The 20,931-nt window shown below is 41.8% G+C and overlaps 1 protein-coding gene across 2 annotated transcripts in view; it reads right to left on the bottom strand.

The window, feature by feature from the left end:
• The window catches only part of RBL2 (RB transcriptional corepressor like 2), a 65,437-nt gene that overhangs the window by 3,623 nt on the left and 40,883 nt on the right, over positions 1-20,931 (bottom strand). Inside the window, exons 11-20 of one of the 2 annotated variants that reach the window (XM_056526383.1) lie at positions 18,858-18,961; positions 17,372-17,509; positions 13,707-13,871; positions 13,493-13,610; positions 9,831-10,070; positions 9,502-9,746; positions 8,416-8,592; positions 6,234-6,305; positions 3,780-3,879; positions 2,649-2,848 (exon numbers count right to left, since the gene is read on the bottom strand). In XM_056526383.1, the coding sequence (XP_056382358.1) occupies positions 2,649-2,848; positions 3,780-3,879; positions 6,234-6,305; positions 8,416-8,592; positions 9,502-9,746; positions 9,831-10,070; positions 13,493-13,610; positions 13,707-13,871; positions 17,372-17,509; positions 18,858-18,961 (1,559 nt within the window). Of the gene's footprint in view, positions 1-2,639; positions 2,849-3,779; positions 3,880-6,233; positions 6,306-8,415; positions 8,593-9,501; positions 9,747-9,830; positions 10,071-13,492; positions 13,611-13,706; positions 13,872-17,371; positions 17,510-18,857; positions 18,962-20,931 lie in introns of both variants that reach the window. The other variant, XM_056526382.1, reaches the window with a different exon arrangement.

Raw genomic sequence — 20,931 nt, 5'->3', positions numbered from 1 at the left:
CAGAACCCATAATGGCCCCTCCACTTTCACATTTGTTGAGACACATACAAAAAGTTGTCTCCATAGCTGTCTGTGATGGTGACATGTATGAAGAGGGCTTACTTAGCTAACAAACTAAGCCATGCGGTCAGTTCCCAAGCACATTGAAATCCATGTTAAAGGGGTACTCCCATGGAAAAAAAAATTTTTTTTAAATAAACTGGTGCCAGAAAGTTATACAGATTTGTAAATTACTTCTATTAAAAAAATCTTAATCCTTCCAGTACTTTTTAGGGGCTATATACTACAGAGGAAATGCTTTACTTTTTAGATTTCTCTGATGTCATGACCACAGTGCTCTCTGCTGACCTCTGCTGTCCATTTTAGGAACTATCCAGAGCAGCATATGTTTGATATGGGGATTTTCTCCTGTTCTGGACAGTTCCTATGACATCAGAGAAATCTAAAAAGTAAAGCATTTCCTCTGTAGTATATAGCCCCTAAAAAGTACTGGAAGGATTAAGATTTTTTTTTTAATAGAAGTAATTTACAAATCTGTTTAACTTTCTGGCACCAGTTGATTTAAAAAAAAAAAAAAAAAAGTTTTCCGAGGGAGTACCCCTTTAACCCCTTAAGGACTCAGCCCATTTTGGCCTTAAGGACTCAGACAATTTAATTTTTACGTTTTCATTTTTTCCTCCTCGACTTCTAAAAATCATAACTCTTTTATATTTTCATCCACAGACTAGTATGAGGGCTTGTTTTTTGCGCGACCAGTTGTCCTTTGTAATGACATAACTCATTATATCATAAAATGTATGGCGCAACCAAAAAACACTAATTTTGTGGGGAAATTAAAACGAACAACGCAATTTTGCTAATTTTGGAAGGTTTCGTTTTCACGCCGTACAATTTATGGTAAAAATGACGTGTGTTCTTTATTATGAGGGTCAATAAGATTAAAATGATATCCATTATTACATACTTTAATATTATTGTTGCGCTTAAAAAAAATCACAAACTTTTTAACCAAATTAGTACGTTTATAATCCCTTTATTTTGATGACCTCTAACTTTTTTATTTTTCCGTATAAGCGGCGGTATGGGGGCTCATTTTTTGCGCCATGATCTGTACTTTTTTTGGTACCACATTTGCATATAAAAAACTTTTAATACATTTTTTATAATTTTTTTTTATAAAATGTATTAAAAAAGTAGGAATTTTTGACTTTTTTTTTTTTTTCGTTCACCGTACAAGAACATTAACATTTTATTTTAATAGTTCGGACATTTATGCACGCGGCGATATCAAATATGTCTATAAAAAAAAAAATTACGCTTTTTGGGGGTAAAATAGGAAAAAACGGACGTTTTACTTTTTTATTGGGGGAGGGGATTTTTCACTTTTTTTTTACTTAAAATTTTTTTTAAAATATTTTTTTACACTTGAATAGTCCCCATATGGGACTATTCATAGCAATACCATGATTGCTAATACTGATCTGTTCTATGTATAGGACATAGAACAGATCAGTGTTATCGGCTATCTTCTGCTCTGGTCTGCTCGATCACAGACCAGAGCAGGAGACGCCGGGAGCCGGACGGAGGAAGGAGAGGGGACCTCCGTGCGGCGTTCTGAATGATCGGATCCCCGCAGCAGCACTGCGGGCGATCCGATCATTCATTCAAATCGCGCAGTGCCGCAGATGCCGGGATCTGTATTGATCCCGGCACCTGAGGGGTTAATGGCGGACGCCCGCGAGATCGCGGGCGTCGGCCATTGCCGGCGGGTCCCTGGCTGCGATCAGCAGCCGGGATCAGCCGCGCATGACACGGGCATCGCTCCGATGCCCGCGGTTATGCACAGGACGTAAATGTACGTCCTGGTGCGTTAGGTACCACCGCACCAGGACGTACGTTTACGTCCTGCGTCCTTAAGGGGTTAAGTGGAGGCTCTGGGACTTTGAGGCAGGGAATGGAATTGGTAAATGTCCTATCAGAGATGGGGGCCCATCAGCAGAGCCACACCTTCTCCAAAAGACCACTTCTTTGAGGAGGACACTCCCTTATCATTTACTATGACAAATTTTCAGTCCACCATAAGTTATGCATAATGGAGTATTTTCTTTGAGAAGACCAATCCTTCATAAGACCACTTTTCAATAAATTCTCAAAGAGGCTTCACTGCTGTTCATCTAAATGACCAGCATGTCATACTACATTTGTGTGGCCTGTTTGGACCCCCAATAGTGATAACAGCTGACTGCTGGGGGTTGAAGAAGTTCACTGTAGGGGTTAACTTTGAGGCTATGTTCAGACAGTGGAATGTCCTCATTCCGAGTGGACATTCCACCAACAGAGGAACATGCCGGTGCTATGATTGTTCGGAAATGCGCTGTCTCATAAATGCCAACGCATTTCCGTGTCGACTCGACAGAAAAAATAGACATGTTCCATCGTGTGAACATGGCCTAAGTATTAACACAAACCTTGTAAGAAGTCTGCAAATCTCTAGCTTGCAGATTTCAGCTGTTGCAAAACTACAGCTCCCAGCATGCCCAGACAGCCAAAGGCTGTCTGGGCATGCTAGGAGTTGTAGTTTTGCAACAGCTGCAGCCACCCTGGTTGGAAAACACTGAATTAGGGTATAGAGAATTTACCGCATTTACTTCCAGAGAGTATTTCAGGGCGAAGCTTTTCATCTTTCCAATATAGATGTTGTTGTAGAAATGAACAAGGTCTCCTCTTTCTTCTTCTTCCAGATCACTGCTGGTTCCAGTTTGCCGTGTTGGAGTAGGGGGAGCACTACTGGGCTGGGGTACAGGCAGAGTACTACTGGATCGCATTACTGGACTGGGCTCTCTGCTGCCTGAAGAACAAATAAAAAAAATAAAAAAGGTGTTGTCTACATAAACTTGGACATAAAAGAGATAACAGACCAAGAGTTGAATATGGTCATATTAAATTTATTTAAATGTGACATGAAAGCTACTCGAATAAAGCTGCAGTTTTTGTATATTATTTCAGATATTTTCCATATGGGACTGATCAATTTATTTTGAAGAGGCCTTCCTCAGGTCCAATAACAAAACAATGTCTTGTGTCCTGAGCTAGCCTTAACATGGCAGTGTAGATGTTGGAAGTCCAAAAGATAGGGGATAAGATGTCTGATCCCACTGCAATCTCTGGGCCGGCACCGTGGCTTTCTGAATACGGCTTGGAGCTTCAGTGTTCGTGACATCACACCACGCCCCCTCCATTCATGTCTATGGGAGGGGTTTTTATGGCTAGTACATAGCATCACTTCTCCTCCCATAGACATGAATGGAGGGGGCGTGATGGCTGTAGTCGCCTGTCATCTGGTGGAGAGCCGAGTTCCCTCCATGAACTGGACAACTGTGGTGCTGTCAGGGTCAAGTCCTTGGGAAAAAAAGTGTGGGAACTCACCCAAGATTTTAACTCAAGGGCTGGTCCTGCTAATGGGAACGGTATTCCTTGTGCGGAAAAAGTGCAGGAACTCAGCTCCCACGCGTTCCTGCAGGACTTGAGCCCTGGGTGTCGTGCTGAAGATCGGACAGCTTATCCCCTATCCTTTGAAGCTACACCCTGCAAAAAGCTACAGAAATCACTGTTGCAATGGATTGTCAGCAATACTTTCTTGCTAGATAAATCATGGACTCAATGGTTTACAGGAATGACACCTTTACTATTTTGAGAAAAGGAGGGGTTAATGGCCACCCCCAAAAATCAGCATGTCTACAACCAGATGCATGGATCCATCCATCCAAGTGTGTGCTTACCTAGATCTTTATTGATTTCTGCTGGGGAGCCTGACTGTACATGGTCACTGCCACCAGACTGCTGCCTTCTTCTGGATTTTATAAGAACACTTCTGTACACCTATACAGTTAAAAAAAATTATAATAATAAAATAAATTATTTACATTTATATTTACATAAGTAATTATGTACATTGCTGCCCCAAGCTCTGCCAGAAAAGTTATTCCGCTGGGGTAAACTGATGACCTATGCTCAGTATAGGGGTTATCCAGCAAAATATTTTTAAACACTGTGCACAGGCTATTTTTATATATATTTTAGACAAACAGCCTAGGCACATTGCTTAAAAAATGCTGGATGACCCGCTTAAAGGGGTACTCCGCCCCTGGCATCTTATCCCTAATCCAAAGGATAGGGGATAAGATGTCAGATCGCCGCGGTCCCGCTGCTGGGGACCCCGGGAATCACTGCTGCGGCACCCCGCCATCATTACTGCACAGAGCGAGTTCGCTCTGTGCGTAATGACGGACAATACAGGGGTCGGAGCAGCGTAATGGCTCCGCCCCTCGTGACATCACGACCCATCCCCTTAATGCAAGTCAATGGCAGGGGGCGTGAAGACCGCCACGCCTCCTTCCCATAGACTTGTATTGACGGGGGCGGGCCGTGACATCACGAGGGGCGGAGCCATGACGTAACGATGCTCCGGCCCCTGTATTGCCCGTCATTACGTGCAGAGCGATCTCGCTCTGTGCAGTAATGATGGCGGGGTGCCGCAGCAGCGGGACCCCGGCGATCTGACATCTTATCCCCTATCCTTTGGATAGGGGATAAGATGTCTAGGGGCGGAGTACCCCTTTAATGTTAGATCAACTGGTATCAGACTCCTGAAACACCCGCTCATCATTTGTTTGAAGAGGCCACGGGGCTTGGGCGACCACTGCAGCCTCCTCAATGCTTGCATGTGCTGTGTTCCTGCATTGTTTAGTAGTGGCAGTGCAAGGAACTGCAGCCTTTTCTCATTCAAGTGAGCAGGACAACTTTGCAGTTCCTTGCACTGCCACTACTAAAAGTATGGTTAAGTGCAGGAAAGGATGGATGTAAACTCTGAAGAGGCTGCGGCACTTGTCCTAGCACCACAGCACCTTCAAGCAGATGGTTGGCGGGGATGCTGGGAGTCCGTTCCCTGCCAATCTAACTTTAATAGAAAAAAAGCAAAATGCGCTCCTTGTGGAGTAATGTAGATGGTAAGGGCAGAGAAATTAGAAGACTCAACACCGCTTACCAGAGGAGGTTGTGCAAAAACATACACAACAATGTTAAAAGGTGTGTAGTTTCAATAAGGTCTGTCTGGAGCTTTCCTGGGTACGTGAAAGATATATCAAAGGAGTGCTTCGTTAAAACCAGGATAACGTGGCGCCGATAAGGACAAAGGGATCACGGAACCAGGATAAAATCCATCCGATTTTAATTTCCAATAATGCAACGCGTTTCGCTGCGCATGCGCAGCGAAACGCGTTGCATTATTGGCAATTAAAGTCGGATGGATTTTTATCCTGGTTCCGTGATCCCTTTGTCCTTATCAGCACCACATTATCCTGGTTTTAACAAAGCACTCCTCTGATAAATCTAACTTTAATGGCCTATTACGAGCAACTTTAAAAATGTTTTTTTTTTTTTATTAAAGAATATCCTACTAATTAGTTTTTTTCAATGCGTCTCCTTGGTAACACATGGACAACAAACACATCCTGTGTAGTCTGACATTGAGGATGTACTCTCTTCCACACTCTCTTTGATCTAACATAAAGTACGGGTGAGAGGGGAGGAAGCAGGAAAAAACTATACAACAAAGTTAATTAAAATCTAATGCAAAGTTGCATTTAATTTTAAATGCATTAACACAATGTAACAGGCCACCATCAAAGGCTTTATAAAAACCAATACAGTAACAATATCAAGTGAAAATACAGACAGCACTACATCTTCATGCTACAGTACATCTTGCAATGTTTCTGCTTGGATCCTGTATAGTTTGGGTTTCTTTGTTGCTTTTTAAATTAAATGACTGGACGCTTCCAAAAAAAAGCAATACCCATTCATGAACCTAATTTTTGTGCAATAAATGGGAAAAGGGGGCGGGGTTAGATGTTTCATATTTTAGAGTTTATTTACTTATACATTTAGTTTCCATAGGGGCCTTTACTTTAATTGCACCCTGTGATCATAATGCAGGAAAGAGGGTGTTCCGTTGTGTGTATCTAACCCCCTAGTCACTATTAGGCTAGGTTTACACACAGGCTTTTTTCTGGCAGTTTTTGGATATCTGCCACTGCAGTTTTTGAGCCAAAGCCAGAAGTGTATTCAAAAGGAATAGGACATATAAAGGAAGGACTTATACTTCTTATTGATACTGGATCCACTTCTGACTTTGGCTCAAAAACTGCCAGAAAAAAATATGGCATTGTACTTACATGACTTTTAGCATGAGGTTGCGTTCGATAACATCTCATGATGTTGTGGAAGGATGTGTCTTCTTTTGTTACCTGTAAAGATAAAACAAGTTTGCTTTAAGTTGCTAACAACTGCATAGTGCTGATGCCTGTTTTTAGTATCTGTTTTCCCAATTGTATCCATCCCTCATGCTTTACACTGCTATAGTTGGTCATGCTTTAATCACCATTTGGGTTGGTCATTCTTATGACAGCAATATGTGTAACTAAACCACAATGATTAAAATATTGTCAAATATAGTCTAAGCCACAAAGTGAACTAGAATTTAAAGGGGTACTTCGGAGGAAAACATATATAAATATATATATAAATATATATATATATATATATATTTTTTTTTTTTTTTTGTTTTTTTTTTTTTTAAATCAACTGGTGCCAGAAAGTTAAAAAAGATTTGTAAATTACTTCTATTTAAAAATCTTTACCCTTCCAGTAGTTATTAGCAGCTGTATGCTACAGAGGAAATTATTTTTGAATTTCTTTCTGAATTTCTTTTTTGTCTTGTCCACAGTGCTCTCTTCTGACACCTCTGTCCGTGTCAGGAACTGTCCAGAACAGGAGAAAATCCCCATAGCAAACCCATGCTGCCCTGGACAGTTCCTGACACGGACAGAGGTGACAGCAGAGTGCACTGTGGACAAGACAAAAAAGAAATTCAAAAATAAAAGAATTTCCTACTGAAAGGATTAAGATTTTTAAATAGAAGTAATTTACAAATCTGTTTAACTTTCTGGCACCAGTTCATTTAAAAAAAAAAAAAGTTTTCCACCGGAGTACTCCTTTAACTGTAAACATTTTCAACGTTATGGCATCCCTGGAAATGCTTTTTATAGGTATCTTCAGCCTAGGCATGCGGTTAAGGCGCAATTTGTCTCCCTGACGTTTACTCCCGCATTTTCTGCGGTGGAGCTTCTCCTGGGCACCACGGACCTTTCTAAACCTCTTACTCAGTCATATTGCTCTCCTTCAATCGCTGGGGCGTAGCCCTTTCTTACGGGCCTTTCATAGGGTGGATGATGTCCCGGGGATCTGTCGGACTGCCAGTGGAAGGAGGTTGAGGGTTCCTTTTACTCTACTGTAGTTAGTAGCAGAGATATGTTGATACAATCTAGATATATTTTCAGGCTGTATTACTCCCCTGCTAAACAGAAGCGAATAGGTGTTTCACAGTCTGATCTGTGTTTCCGGTGCTCTCCAGAGGTTAGTACTTCTTTGTATGCTGTCTGGGAGTGTCCTGTCATCGCCTCCTTCTAGAGGGAGGTGATGTTTTTTTTGGCGGAAATTCTGGAATTTCCCCCTTCTACTCACCCCTACGGTGTGCCTGTTAGGAGTTATCAATGACATTGTCTCTGGTTCACATAGACGCCAGATGATTTGCTTTCTTTTATTCGGTGCCGGTAAGGTGGTAGTGATGTCCTGGAAGGATACCTCCCCTCCCCCTCTGTCTAGATATCTGAATCTGGTAAAAAGATGTGGACCCCCTGGCTTCTCCTAGAAGTGTTAGCTGACCCCTCAGCTAGATTGTCCCAGTAGATATCCTACATTGTGCTACTGTTCTCTCGACATGGGGACTGGGGTGGGAGTGGGGTGGCTAGGGTGGAGGTGAGCATGTGTGAGTGGATGTGTGTTTGTCTGTGCTGGGCTTTCTCTGGATGGGTCTCAGATGCACCTTTCCTTACTGCTGTTGGATGATTATATATGTATTGCTCCCTGTCATTATGGTGATGTCGGTCTCTGGGACCTAAGGAGGTTGTTGTTAATGTTTACCTTGCTGGTTATGTCTGTTAATTGAAATGCAAAATTAAATACTTAAAAAAAAAAAAAAAATGAAAACATTTTCTCTTTCTCAGTAAAACATTTTCCTTTGCCCCCTCTTGCACCTTGATGTAACTGTATGTCCTGGAGTCAAGGTAGTTTGTGCCCCTTCAGGTACAGTTACGTTGAAGTGATGAATTTCACCCCCCCCCCCTCCGAATTATAAAAGTTTATCAATCATTTATATGTTCCCCAAAATAGTTCTGATTATTCCACAAGCTGCAGATTTAAAATGCAAAAAAGCAATAAGATACAGAAGCGCCCAAAAAAAAAAAAAATGCAATGATGAAGAAACAAAATATAAAGCTAAATTATTCAGCGCCTCACCTTGGCCATCACATACACTGCGCACATCAGAAGCTGATCCAGATGTCGGCGCTTCATCAGGTCTGGACAGTGCACCAGCGAAAACTCAAAGCAAGTCCAAATCTTTTTCCGAAGTTCATCAGAAATATCAAGCTTTTGGCAGAGATCCCGAAGGCGAACACTGGCTAAATGATAAACCTTATTTGGAGATAAAGGAAAAGATTAGAATTTGGACACACAAGTAGCCACCTTTATAGGATGTGTTCCCAAGCATATTCTAGAAGAGTTCAATGATTTTTGGATATTAATACACATTTACAGTTGTCAAGACAGTTATCTATTATAATACAGAAAGACCCTGCTTTGAATAAAGAGAATGTAGATCCTATCTACGGTATATTATTTATGCCCATACACTTTAAATTGTGGTTGGCTAAAGACTATTCCATTCCATTTCCCCCCATAGACATACAGATTGGTGTGGCATTTGTTTTCTAAGGGAATAGAAGGGATAAGCTGCTTCCAGACTTGTTATCTACTACAGAAACAAAGGATTTGACATGTAGAAAATGGATATGCCTTGTGTCGGCAAAGCATTTGTTTGGTGGACAGTTATCTCTCTTGACCTCCCTCATACATATGAATGTTTGGCACGGCTGAATGTTTATGTGTTCTCTTTGGGGAGGGAAAGGGTAAGTCACAGCAAGACAGCTCTGGGACCAGCTTCCTCCTCCAAAAATAAAAGGGTTTGACAAGGAAAATCCATCATGTCCAACCCTTCTCTGCCCCAACATAATCTGTCAGTGGAGAGTCAGGAGGCCGCTATATACTTTACACAGTCAGCCAAACCTGACGACCATAGCGGGTTGTAAAGTTATATGGGCGCCTTTATGTGTCTTCCCTCCCAACATATGCCATTTTCGGGAGTGTCAGGGCACACCTATAAAGGCAAGATAGCTGGCCACTTCTCTTCTGCCAAAATTGACAGGTTAATGAATCTTGTATGGCACCTTAGGGCACCTTCAATATATTAAACTATCAACAAACAAGACCCATGTATGTATAAGGGAAATTTTTGTTTCATTTTGTTTGTTAAAGTGCTCTTACCCTTCTGCAAAAAAGAGCCAAAGAACCAACTTTCTTCAATTTGTTGCTGGTATTTTGTTTTCCTGAAGAAACTGGAACCTGAGGGACGGTCACTTGTCCTGCAACCTGCATCTGTTGAGTGGTCATTGGACCAGCAAGAGCCTGGGCTGTGAGTGGCTGAATGGAACTAGAAATTGTAGGAGGTTGTCCACTCATACTGACCTGTACCGGAAAAAATGTGATCCCGCCATTCTCATTGGCAATACCTGTCAGGAGTATAATAATAGGAAAAGGTCACAACCCAAGAGTGTTTCTTTTTCACAAGCTATGTAGCCTTCAGTAGGTCTCACCTTGTACAGGAATAGTGAGTGTTTGTCCATTGTTTGCTGTTACTGTAGCAGTCGCCATTGTGACTAGGGTCTGCCCAGGAACAGGTGAGGAAGTTGACTCCGCAGTGGAATGTGGAGATGCTCGTGCTGGACTCCCATCTTCAGATGGACTATCAGAGTCAATAAAGAGACGGCGACGGGCTGTACCAGCTATAGGTGAACTATACCGGTCAAACAAGGTAGGCGAGGAAGAGGAAAGGTCTGAAAGAGTAAAGCACATATAATAATAGCTGCAAGCAAAGTCTATTGTTCAGAGATAAAATGTAATGTTCACATAGCTTTAATCCAATAGGTAGAAGAAGATGGCAGCACTCACCAGTACAGTAGAAAGTCTTCTTTATTAGGCTAGAATTCCACAGAGGTTTGTCATGCAAAAACGTCGATAAAAACGCCCATTTTGCCGCACTGCATTTTTTCAGTGAAAAAACGCTGCAGCCAGATGTTAGCTGCAAATCAATAGTGAACTGAAAAATGCCAGATCCCCTTGGCGTTTTTCAGTTTGGCATTTCTTTTTTTATTATTTGGGTGTTTTTCATCTCTTTTTGGCTCCTTGGCAGTTTTTCCAAAACGACCTCTTGTTGAGACTTTGGTGTTTTTTGGGGGGAAATCATGGCCTTTTTCTCCCACAGAAGTCTATGGGAGTAAAAGAAAAAACGCCAAGAAAAACACCATGTGGGTTTTAACTTTGGCGTTTTTACTGGTGGTTTTTATTCCTTTTTTGACTTTAGCGATCCAAAAAAGTGATGGAGATACTTTTTTTTTTATAAAATTTCGTGGGGTACCATTAAACAAATAAAAACAGGGATCAATTTATGTGGGCGGGCACGGAACTAAAAATGTAGCCGACAATAATAAAAATTTAGAAAGGGGCCATTTAAATGTAAAAATAATATATTGGTTATAATTAATTTTGTTAAACATTTTATTAATAATGTATTTTAATAATGTGTTGAATAAAGTGTGTGTTTTTAACTTTTTTCACATTTATTTCAAATTTTTTTACATTTTTTAGGTAGTATATGCTCGAGTATAAGCCTACCCGAGTATAAGCTGAGGCCCCTAATTTCACCCCAAAATCCCAGGAAAAGTTATTGACTCGAGTATAAGCCTAGGGTGGGAAATACATCATCCCCCCCTGTCATCATCCAGACCCCCGTCATTAACATTCTCATCATTATCACCCTGTCATCATCCAGACCCTCATCATCATCACCTGTCATCATCCCACACCCCCCCTTCATCATCCCCTTGTCATCATCCCACACCCCCCCTTCATCATGCCCTTGTCATCATCCCCACCCCCCTTCATCATCCCCTTGTCATCATCCCACACCCCCCCTTCATCATCCTCTTGTCATCATCCTCTTGTGAACTATCCGCCCTCAGGGGTCTTCAACCTGCGGACCTCCAGAGGTTTCAAAACTACAACTCCCAGCAAGCCCGGGCAGCCATTGGCTGTCCGGGCTTGCTGGGAGTTGTAGTTTTGAAACCTCTGGAGGTCCGCAGGTTGAAGACCACTGCGGCCTTCGACATCATCCAGCCCCCTCTCACCCCCTTTAGTTCTGTACAGTACTCGCCTCCGCTCGGCGCTGGTCCGGTGCTGCAGGACTGTCCGGTGAGGAGGTCGTCCGGTGGGATAGTGGTTCCGGGCTGCTATCTTCACCGGGGGCGCCTCTTCTCCGCGCTTCGGGCCCAGAATAGAGGCGTTGCCTTGACTATGACGCAGAAGGACGTTGGTAATGAACGTACCTCTGCGTCGTCGTCAAGGCAACGTGACTATTCTGGGGCCGGGCCCGAAGCACTTAGAAGAGGCCTCCCCGATGGCTGCCCGGGCTTGCTGGGAGTTGTAGTTTTGAAACCTCTGGAGGTCCGCAGGTTGAAGACCACTGCGGGTTGAGAGTTCACTCGAGTATAAGCCCAGGGGGGCGTTTTCAGCACGAAAAATCGTGCTGAAAAACTCGGCTTATACTCGAGTATATACGGTACTACTACTCCCAGCATGGCAAACACTGTTCCATGATGGGAGTAGTAGTAGTACATGTACTAACTGACAGATCGCCGATGTCACTTCTGACACCCATTGCGATCCTCCTGTATAATGTATAGATGCGGGCGGCCGGCCGCTCTCCTATGGTCCTCTGCACTGCCATATATATAGACCTATTCATATTTCCCACAGAGAGTTGTGAGAGTTGAGAGTTGTGATTCCAGCCAATCACAACTCTCTGTGGGAAGTATTCATAGGTGTGTGTGTGTATATATATATATATATATATATATATATATATATGTCAGTGCAGGGGACCATAGAAGAGTGGCTGCCCGCCCGCATCTATACATTATACAGGAGGATCACAGCGGGTGTCAGGAGTGACACCCGCTGTGATCTTTCCTTAACTGCAGGAACTACTGCTCCCAACAAGGAGCACACTCCACTCCATGCTGGGAGCTGTAGTACCTGCATTAATAGACAGATCACAACAGGTTCGGATAATTTGTAAGAAATATTAAAAACTTGGGGATCTGTGATGTGCATACATGACATAATGCACTCCAGATGGTTTATTGGTTTAATGCTTTACAAGGTTTACTTTATATGTATAATCACTTCAGCACTTGATAGACACAAATAAACCTTTTTTGACTTTTAGAGGAACATTAAAAGTTATATTTTAGGCACCTTCTTCACACTGGTTGGGTCTACTGGTGTAATTAAGATATTGTATATTGTAAGAAGGCTAATGGTTACAGTCGTATGCAGGACCAAATTGATGTGCATATTCTATATAGATCGCAACAGGTGTCAGAAGTGACACTCACTGCAATCTGTCTATTAATGCAGGTACTACAGCTCCCAGCATAAAGCTGAGTGTGCTCCATGTTGGGAGCAGTAGTGCCTGCAGTTAAGCACAAAAACCTCAGTGGAATCCTAGCCTTAAAGTGCAAAACTCACATATAGTGTGGCCGGACCAGGACGCCAAACAGAATCAACAGCATGGGTGACAGCTGTTGCGCATGCACAAGACACGCTTCATTAGACCCTTTAAGGGTGGGTTCACACCACGATTTTCAATACAGTTTTTGGATATGTATTTTTTTTTTAAACGTATGCAACCGTACAGCAAACCGTGGCCATAGACTTTCCATTCAAAACCGTATGCACCATATTGCATACGGTTGTCTCCGTTTTTCACACCACGCGGTTTTTTACTTTTTTTTTTCTGGACAGAAAACCGTGGCTTACCACGGTTATTGGTCCAGGTGAAAAACCATACTGACCCATATACGTTTTTTTTTTACAAGGGAGTCAATGGGAACCGTACAGACCTGTATGTGCATACGGCTCCATCAAGTTTTTACCATACGGTTCAAAACGTATACTTTTTTTTATTAAAAAACGGATGCAACCGGACATCATTTTTCAAACCGTATATGGTTTTCAACCGTATACAGATAAAGCTTTGTACACATGTTTTGATACAGTTTAGTCAGGTTTTGAGGAATCCGTTTTTTTTATCAAAAACCTGATAAAAAACTGTATTTCAAAAACATGGAGTGAACCTACCCTTACATAGCTTTAACACTGTAACATAGTTTTATGTAATAATGTAAATCTCACTCACTTTTTCCTAGACTAAACGCATCTGCTCGGATCTCATTCACTCGTCTTGAAGTTAGAGGAGCAGATGAACCTGTTATGCTGTTACTAACAGCTCCTTCAAAATGATGTGGGTGCATTACCTGGAAAAAAAGACAAATACCGATTCAATACATTCATACAGATATTGGCCAACTGTCCTAATGAGAGGTCTTATCATACATGTAATATTCGTGTACCTCTTCACAAAGTGGTATTTTCCCATCGTTGTCTCTGATCTTGTCCCATAGAGGGGACTCGGGAGCCCATGCCATGCTCTCAAGAATCTGCTCTTCAATCTGATTTAAGTGTTTTACTACTTCTCGACATAAACCATCTTCTGCCTTGATGACAAGCTCAATCACCTTCCGAGAAAAAAAAAAAAAAAAGATCTGAATTGACAACCACAGACATTTACCATGTTCCACAATCACCCAGCTTCTCTTAGATTCTGCACCTGTCCTACATACATAACTGTATAATAAAAAATAAACTAGCTGGTCTCAGTTGTGCCATCTGATTACTTCTATATTGGACTCTGTATTTACCGGACTTATAACAGGATTGAGTACATCTAAAAGTACAGTACAGTTTATAAGGTGTGTAGTGATCTGTGCACGAATACGAATCAGTTAGCAAATTCAGTAGTGGTGGCTGAACTATGTGGGTTTGTAATGTTATTTAAAACCCGGACAGATACAAACATAGACTGCAGCCACCTGACTTCTAACCTCGCCAACTTCTAACAGGAAAACAGATGGCTACACAGCCACACATGGTGCTCAGGGCAAGAAAAAAAGAGTTCCAAATAGACTTACTGAAGTTAAAAGTCCACAGTCTTGAGATGACAGGTTACACACCAACATATATTTAACATCATGTGATGCTTTCTCAAGGTATGATGTGGAACCTTACTGAAAAGTGTAAGGATCTCAGAGAGTCTGACAAGGGCTAGACTAGAGAGAAGGGTCAGAAAATCTTTAAAATGGAGGGTTTGTCAGCTGATTCAGGACCTACCAAGGAAGGACAACCTTTCAACTGCCAATAGGTCAGGGTCCCCCAAGGTTCACAGCGCATGAGGACGGAAAGGCTAGTTCATCTGTTCCAATCCCACAAAAAATAGCTACTGTAGCATGTCACTAAAAACATTCTTGCTGACTACGATATAATGGTGTGAGAATAGACAGTGCATCACAGCTCACTTTGTATGGGCCTGCATAGCCTCAGACCACTCAGAGTGACTATGCTGATGCCTGTCCATTACTAAAAGTGCCTATAATGGGTACATGTGCATCAGTATAGGATAGCAGAGCAATGAAAGAAAGTGTCCTGGTCCTGCTGAATGTTTTATATCATGCGAACAGCCAACAATGACCTCAAGTTACAATATTTTCTATGTACAATGGTCTTTTATGGACCATTGTAACATCAAACCATACAACATACAATGCTATGGACAGTCCAGATCTGCTAAACGTGCGAATGGCTGGAAGAACTGACCAATCAGAATGGTCATCTCACTGATAAAAACACTTGTACTACTGAAGTGCATGCACTGACTGGCTGTCTGGCAGCACCCCCTACAGTACAGGGTGGTATTACATGTTCTGTACTATTCTTTACATGCTATATGGGAAGGTGGCAGAGACATTGTGATGCACTGGAAAGTGGAGGAGATTTATCAAAACATGTCTAGAGGAATAGTGGTGCAGTTGCCCATAGCAACCAATCAGCTTGTTTCTTTTATTTTTCCAGGCCTCTTTAAAAATGAAAGAAGTGATCTGATTGGTTGCTATGGGCAACTGCACCACTCCTTCTCTGCACAGGTTTTGATAAATCTCCCCCATTGTTCTGCTAGGGGAACTTGGTCCTGGCATTCATGTGAATTTTACAGGTAGCACAAACAAAGAAATTGGTACAAAGTACATCCCTTCATAGCAATGGAATACACATTTAGCAGAATAATGCACCCTGCCACACATGCAAATTGTTTAGGTATGGTTTGAGGTAAAGAAAGTAGAGTCTTGTCTTGGCATCCAAACTTCACAGATCTCAATATGATCGAGCATCTGTTGGATGTGCTAGAAAAACAAGTCCAATCCTTGGAGGCCCCAAATGGCAACGTACACAACATACAACGGAACACCTTAAGAGGTCTTGTGTCCTCCATCTTCCAACACAGTTATCAAGGCATGTTAATCAGCAGACAGGTAAAGTATATAGAAAGAATCTTCTGACACCAGTTACTCCGATATAACTCCAATGTATTCTTATTTATTCTTTAAATTTCAGCATCACCTTTCATGATGTAAGATATAGATGATTCTATATAGCAAGATGGATAAAGCACATACCGTGGTCAGATGGCGAGAGATACATTTACAAACCTGCCACGCTACGTTTCAGGGGCACGCCCCCTTAGTCATGCGCACAGGATCATGGCTCAGGCGAGTTTAAATGGATGAGCAGTGGAAGGAGACTTCAAAGATTAACCATTCATGTACTGCGCATACTTCCAATGTTTGCGTTCAGAAAAGGAATAAGTATCAGGAATAAAGGGATACGTAGTGACATTAGAAAAAAGAAAGTTGACAAACAAACATTCATGGCAGCTAAAAGAAAGGGTAAATTTTCATGTCTCGCGTGCACTCAGTGCAATGGCATTATTAAAAGGAGTGATATCCTACATCCCACGAAAAGTCACTAAATTCTAGTCAAAGGATACCATACCTGCAACAGCACCAACGTAATTTACTTACTGAAATGCCCATGTGAGTTTGTGTATGTCGGTCAGACGTCTCGGGCTATTAAGACAAGAGTGAGTGAACATGAATCGGCTATAAGATGCTATAGACATGTGGAGGCTGGTGCAGGTGCGGTATCGCAATATGGGGAAACATCAGTGGCAAGACACTTCAAGGAGAAAGGTCATGTGGCATCTGATCTTAGCTGGCAGGTAATAGACGAGGTACCGATAGTGAATAATGTGGACATGAACAAACAAAATTTGCTGAAAAGGGAAACATTTTGGATTGTAGAACTGGAGTCATTGGAACCTAAAGGCTTGAATGAGAACTGTAAATTTAAAGTCTTTTTGTGAATATTTATGTATAGGTGCAATTTTCCTTGTGAACAGTGTGGTAATAAAGTATAATGGAAGTACGCGCAGTACGTGAATGGTTAATCTTTGAAGTTTACTTCCACTGCTCACCCTTTTAAACTCACCTGAAACATAGCGTGGCAGGTTTGTACCCGTGTCTCTCTCCATCTGACCGAGGTATGTGCTTTATCCATCTTGCTATATGGAATCATCTATATCTTACATCATGAAACGTGAAATGTGATACTGAAATTTAAAGAATAAATAAGAATACATTGGAGTTATTTCCGAATAACTGGTGTCAGAAGATTCTTTCTATATACTTTACCTGTCTGCTGATTAACATGCCTTGATAACTGTGTTGGAAGATAGCACTGTGGGGGTCCATAGAGCCTGACTATTAAGGACGTTGCTTATTACAGTCTAACAAGTGTGCGCAAATGGTAACTTCTGTGGATGTCTTATGCCACCCATGCCTTAACAGATTAGCTGTTTTGGCAGCATCAGCTGACCCTACACAATTGGAGGGGGTATTAGCACCCCTATCGATCAATGTCAAGTCACTATGACATGTCAGAATTTTTTTTAAACCAGTAGTGCGGTACCCTGTAATGTTATGGCTGGTCAGTGTACATTTTTGTAGGTAACACTTAATCAGGCATTGCCGCATGCAAAGAAGCTTATCGTTTAGGCTCTTTAGTTACTTGTCATACATTTATCAAACAAGTGATGTAATAAGCATCAAAATGTATCTTCTATATGTACCTTGTAGAAATGGTAGGGTGTCAAGTCAAACATGACTATTATCTGTGGGAAAGTGCCAGGGGGTTTATATGAAAAGATGATAATTTCAAGACAGCATGCAATGAGGGACTTATGGAAGATCTCCTGCTCCAGTATATTCTGCAAGAAAACAAGATATATTGCCATCAGTAATGGTGATCTCCTGTGGAAATACACTTTTATTATTTAAGATTCTACTAGTAAACTGAACAGGTGAACAAAATACTCGACCAGGCAAGAAAATATATTACTATTCCCCTATTATTATTATTTCTTTTTTCACTTTGTGTGGAGAACTTCTATTGGTTTAGCTACTACAAAAATCTTATTGTTAAAGGTATCACCAACTGCAGGATAATAACTAGAACGCATCCACACACACAGTATAAATACATTGGCTTGTGCTACCTAAGAAACTTACAGACTGTCTATAGGTCTGCCTACTTTCCTTTTTAGAGACAAAAGTACATGGTTGTTTTTGAGACAACTGTTATGTTTGGTTAAAAGGAAAAGTATTAAAATTTTCCCTATCTGTTATTGCAGGATATACCATGTTCCAGGACAGGACAGCAGCCACTGCCGGAGAACCACGGTAACGCTTCATTTACATTACGTTTGCAGCATACGGCTGCCGGTCCCGCGGAACTTCTCATTCACTTTAATAAGCCAACTGGAGCCGGTCGGCTGATCTTTGCCTCGTGTCCGGTTTTCTGGCCAGACCTAAAACCATGGCATCTCAAATGAATGAGATGCGGTGCCAGGTCCGGCTGGGATACGGGAGTGCCCGGTTTGCACATTTTCCAGCCGGATCCGGTCCCTGTATGACATAAATGTAGTGTGACCCAGCCTAATACATGTTAGTCATTTAAATGACTGGAGTGGTCAGATAAGCCCTTTAGGTAGAGTTATTTCTTTTTTTTTCCTTAAAGAAGCACCTTTTTTTTTGCTTACACAGTGCAGCATAGGCTAATGTTAGATAATAATGTAGAGGTTCTTGTGTATGTCTTGTGCTCATCTCTTTCATCTGATGTGGCAGGCATTAGTTTGGCTCCATACTGGATGCTATTCCATCACTGAAATGAATTACTAATGCTGCCTACATTTCCCATGAATCCTCTGGATTGAGAGTGAGGGTGTGGAGTTTTATGACTGCACCTGGTCATCTAGTTAAAGGGGTACCCCACTTCCCCAGCGTTCAGAACCTCAGCCTATTTATGAATCCGATCAGTTCCCCCAGCTAAACTCCAGCACCTTAAAGGGGTACTCCACTGCCACAAGGTTCGCGTGCGGGCTGCGGGGGTCGTGACGTCACGGCCACTCCCCTCAATGCAAGTCTATGCGAGGGGGCGTGGCAGTTCTGATGAGTTTTCTTATTCAAATTGCGTTTTTTAGAAAAAACATTGCCATTAGGTAATACATAGTGAGGTGGTGTCAGAAAGACAGCTTGACGCTGAAAGCTTTTACTTACAGACAAGTCTACATCTCCAAGACATTTCTTTTCCCGCTCGACAACAGATTCCACAACCTTATAATACAGTGCCTCTGCCAGCCTGATGTATTTCTTTGCAATCTCTGGAACATATTTTGAAGTTTACATTTACAGCATGATTCTTTTTAGCAAACAATATATTAATGAAAAGGATAAAAGGACTGACAATGTCTATTAAATGCAATTCCTATATTGCAGTAGAATATCTTCTGCCAGGTTCTGTACTTGCTGTCCTTTTAAACTATGGGCACAATACAATATTCCTGGCACAGACCATGAGCCTTCAGACTTTAATAAATTATACTATTCCATAAAAAGTTGTGCAGTAAAAAAATCAAAAAACTAAAACAAACATGAGTTAAATATATAAATTTTTGACTTTAGTTAAATGTAAAAGTTCCAGCCCATACAATTAAATTAAGCTTAAACTCTTAAGGACACAGGGCGTACCTGTACGCCCTGCGCCTGCTCCCCTGCTATGACGCAGGATCACTAGCTGACTCCACATCATAGCTGGTCGGTCCCAGCGGCTATCAACGGCCAGAACCCATGGCTAATACCGGACATCACCGATCAAAGTTGATTGCCACGTCTAAAATGAAAGAAAATGCTTTCCGGCAGCTCAGCTGAGCTGATCGGCACCACCACTGTAAAACCGCAGTGTCCTGATCAGCTGAGAGGACGCGAGGAGGGTCCCTACCTTCCTCCCCGGCATCAGATCGGCGATCAATTGCTCCATGCCTGAGATCCACTGATCCATGCCGATAACACTGATCATTGCTATGCTATGGCATAGCATTGATCAGTGTCTGCATTTAGAAGATTACATGTTATAGTCCCCTATGGTGGCTATAAATGTGTATGTGTAAAAAAAAAAAAATGTTATAAATGTGATTTAACCCTTTCCCTAATAAAATAAATTGAATCACCCCACCCCCCACCCCTTTTCCCATGTAAAAAATAAATAAATATATATATATATATATATATATATATATATACATACATACAGTCATGGCCGTAAATGTTGGCACCCCTGAATTTTTTCAAGAAAATTAAGTATTTCTCACAGAAAAGGATTGCAGTAATACATGTTTTGCTATACACATGTTTATTCCCTTGTATAAGAACTAAACCAAAAAAGGGAGGAAAAAAAGCAAACTGGACATAACGTCACACCAAACTCCAAAAATGGGCACGACAAAATTATAGGCACCCTGAAAGGAGTACTTCAGCGCAACATAACTTATCCCCTATCCAAAGGATAGGGGATAAGTTATTGATCACGGGGGTCCGAGCGCTGGGGCCCCCCGGGATCTCCTGGACGCGGCCACGGCAGTCTGCAGGAAGTGCAATTTTGTTCCCAGCAGAAAGCCGCGGCAGACACGCCCCCTCCATGTATCTCTATGGACCCCCCACGATCTATAACTTATCCCCATCCTTCAAATAGGGGATAAGTTATATTGCAGTACAGATCTCCTTTAACTTAATATTTGGTTGCGCACCCTTTGGAAAAAAATCTGAAATCAGTCGCTTCCTATAACCATCAATAAGCTTCTTACACCTCTCAGCCGGAATGTTTGACCACTCTTCCTTGGCAAACTGCTCCAGGTCTTTCTTATTGGAAGGGCGCCTTTTCCCAACAGCAATTTTAAGATCTCTCCACAGGTGTTCAACGGGATTTAGATCTGGACTCATTGCTGCCACTTCAGAACTCTCCAGCACTTTGTTGCCATTCATTTCTGGGTGCTTTTTGATGTATGTTTGGGGTCATTGTCCTGCTGGAAGACCCAAGATCTCAGACGGAAACCCAGCTTTCTGACACTGGGCTGTACAGTGCAACCCAAAATCCATTGGTAATCCTCAGATTTCATGATGCTTTGTACACATTCAAGGCACCCAGTGCCAGAGGCAGCAAAACAACCCCAAAACATCATTGAACCTCCACCATATTTCACTGTAGGTACTGTGGGGGGTTATTTATCATTGTGTGCTATTGCTTTTTTGTCTACATTTGCAAATTTTTTAAATTTTTGCGCTAATTGCTTTTTGG

This window comes from Hyla sarda, chromosome 6, assembly GCF_029499605.1.
Source record: "Hyla sarda isolate aHylSar1 chromosome 6, aHylSar1.hap1, whole genome shotgun sequence".
Lineage (NCBI taxonomy): Eukaryota > Metazoa > Chordata > Amphibia > Anura > Hylidae > Hyla > Hyla sarda.
The sequence above is the reverse complement of the archived record's forward strand: the minus strand, read 5'-3'. Positions and strand labels throughout refer to the sequence as shown.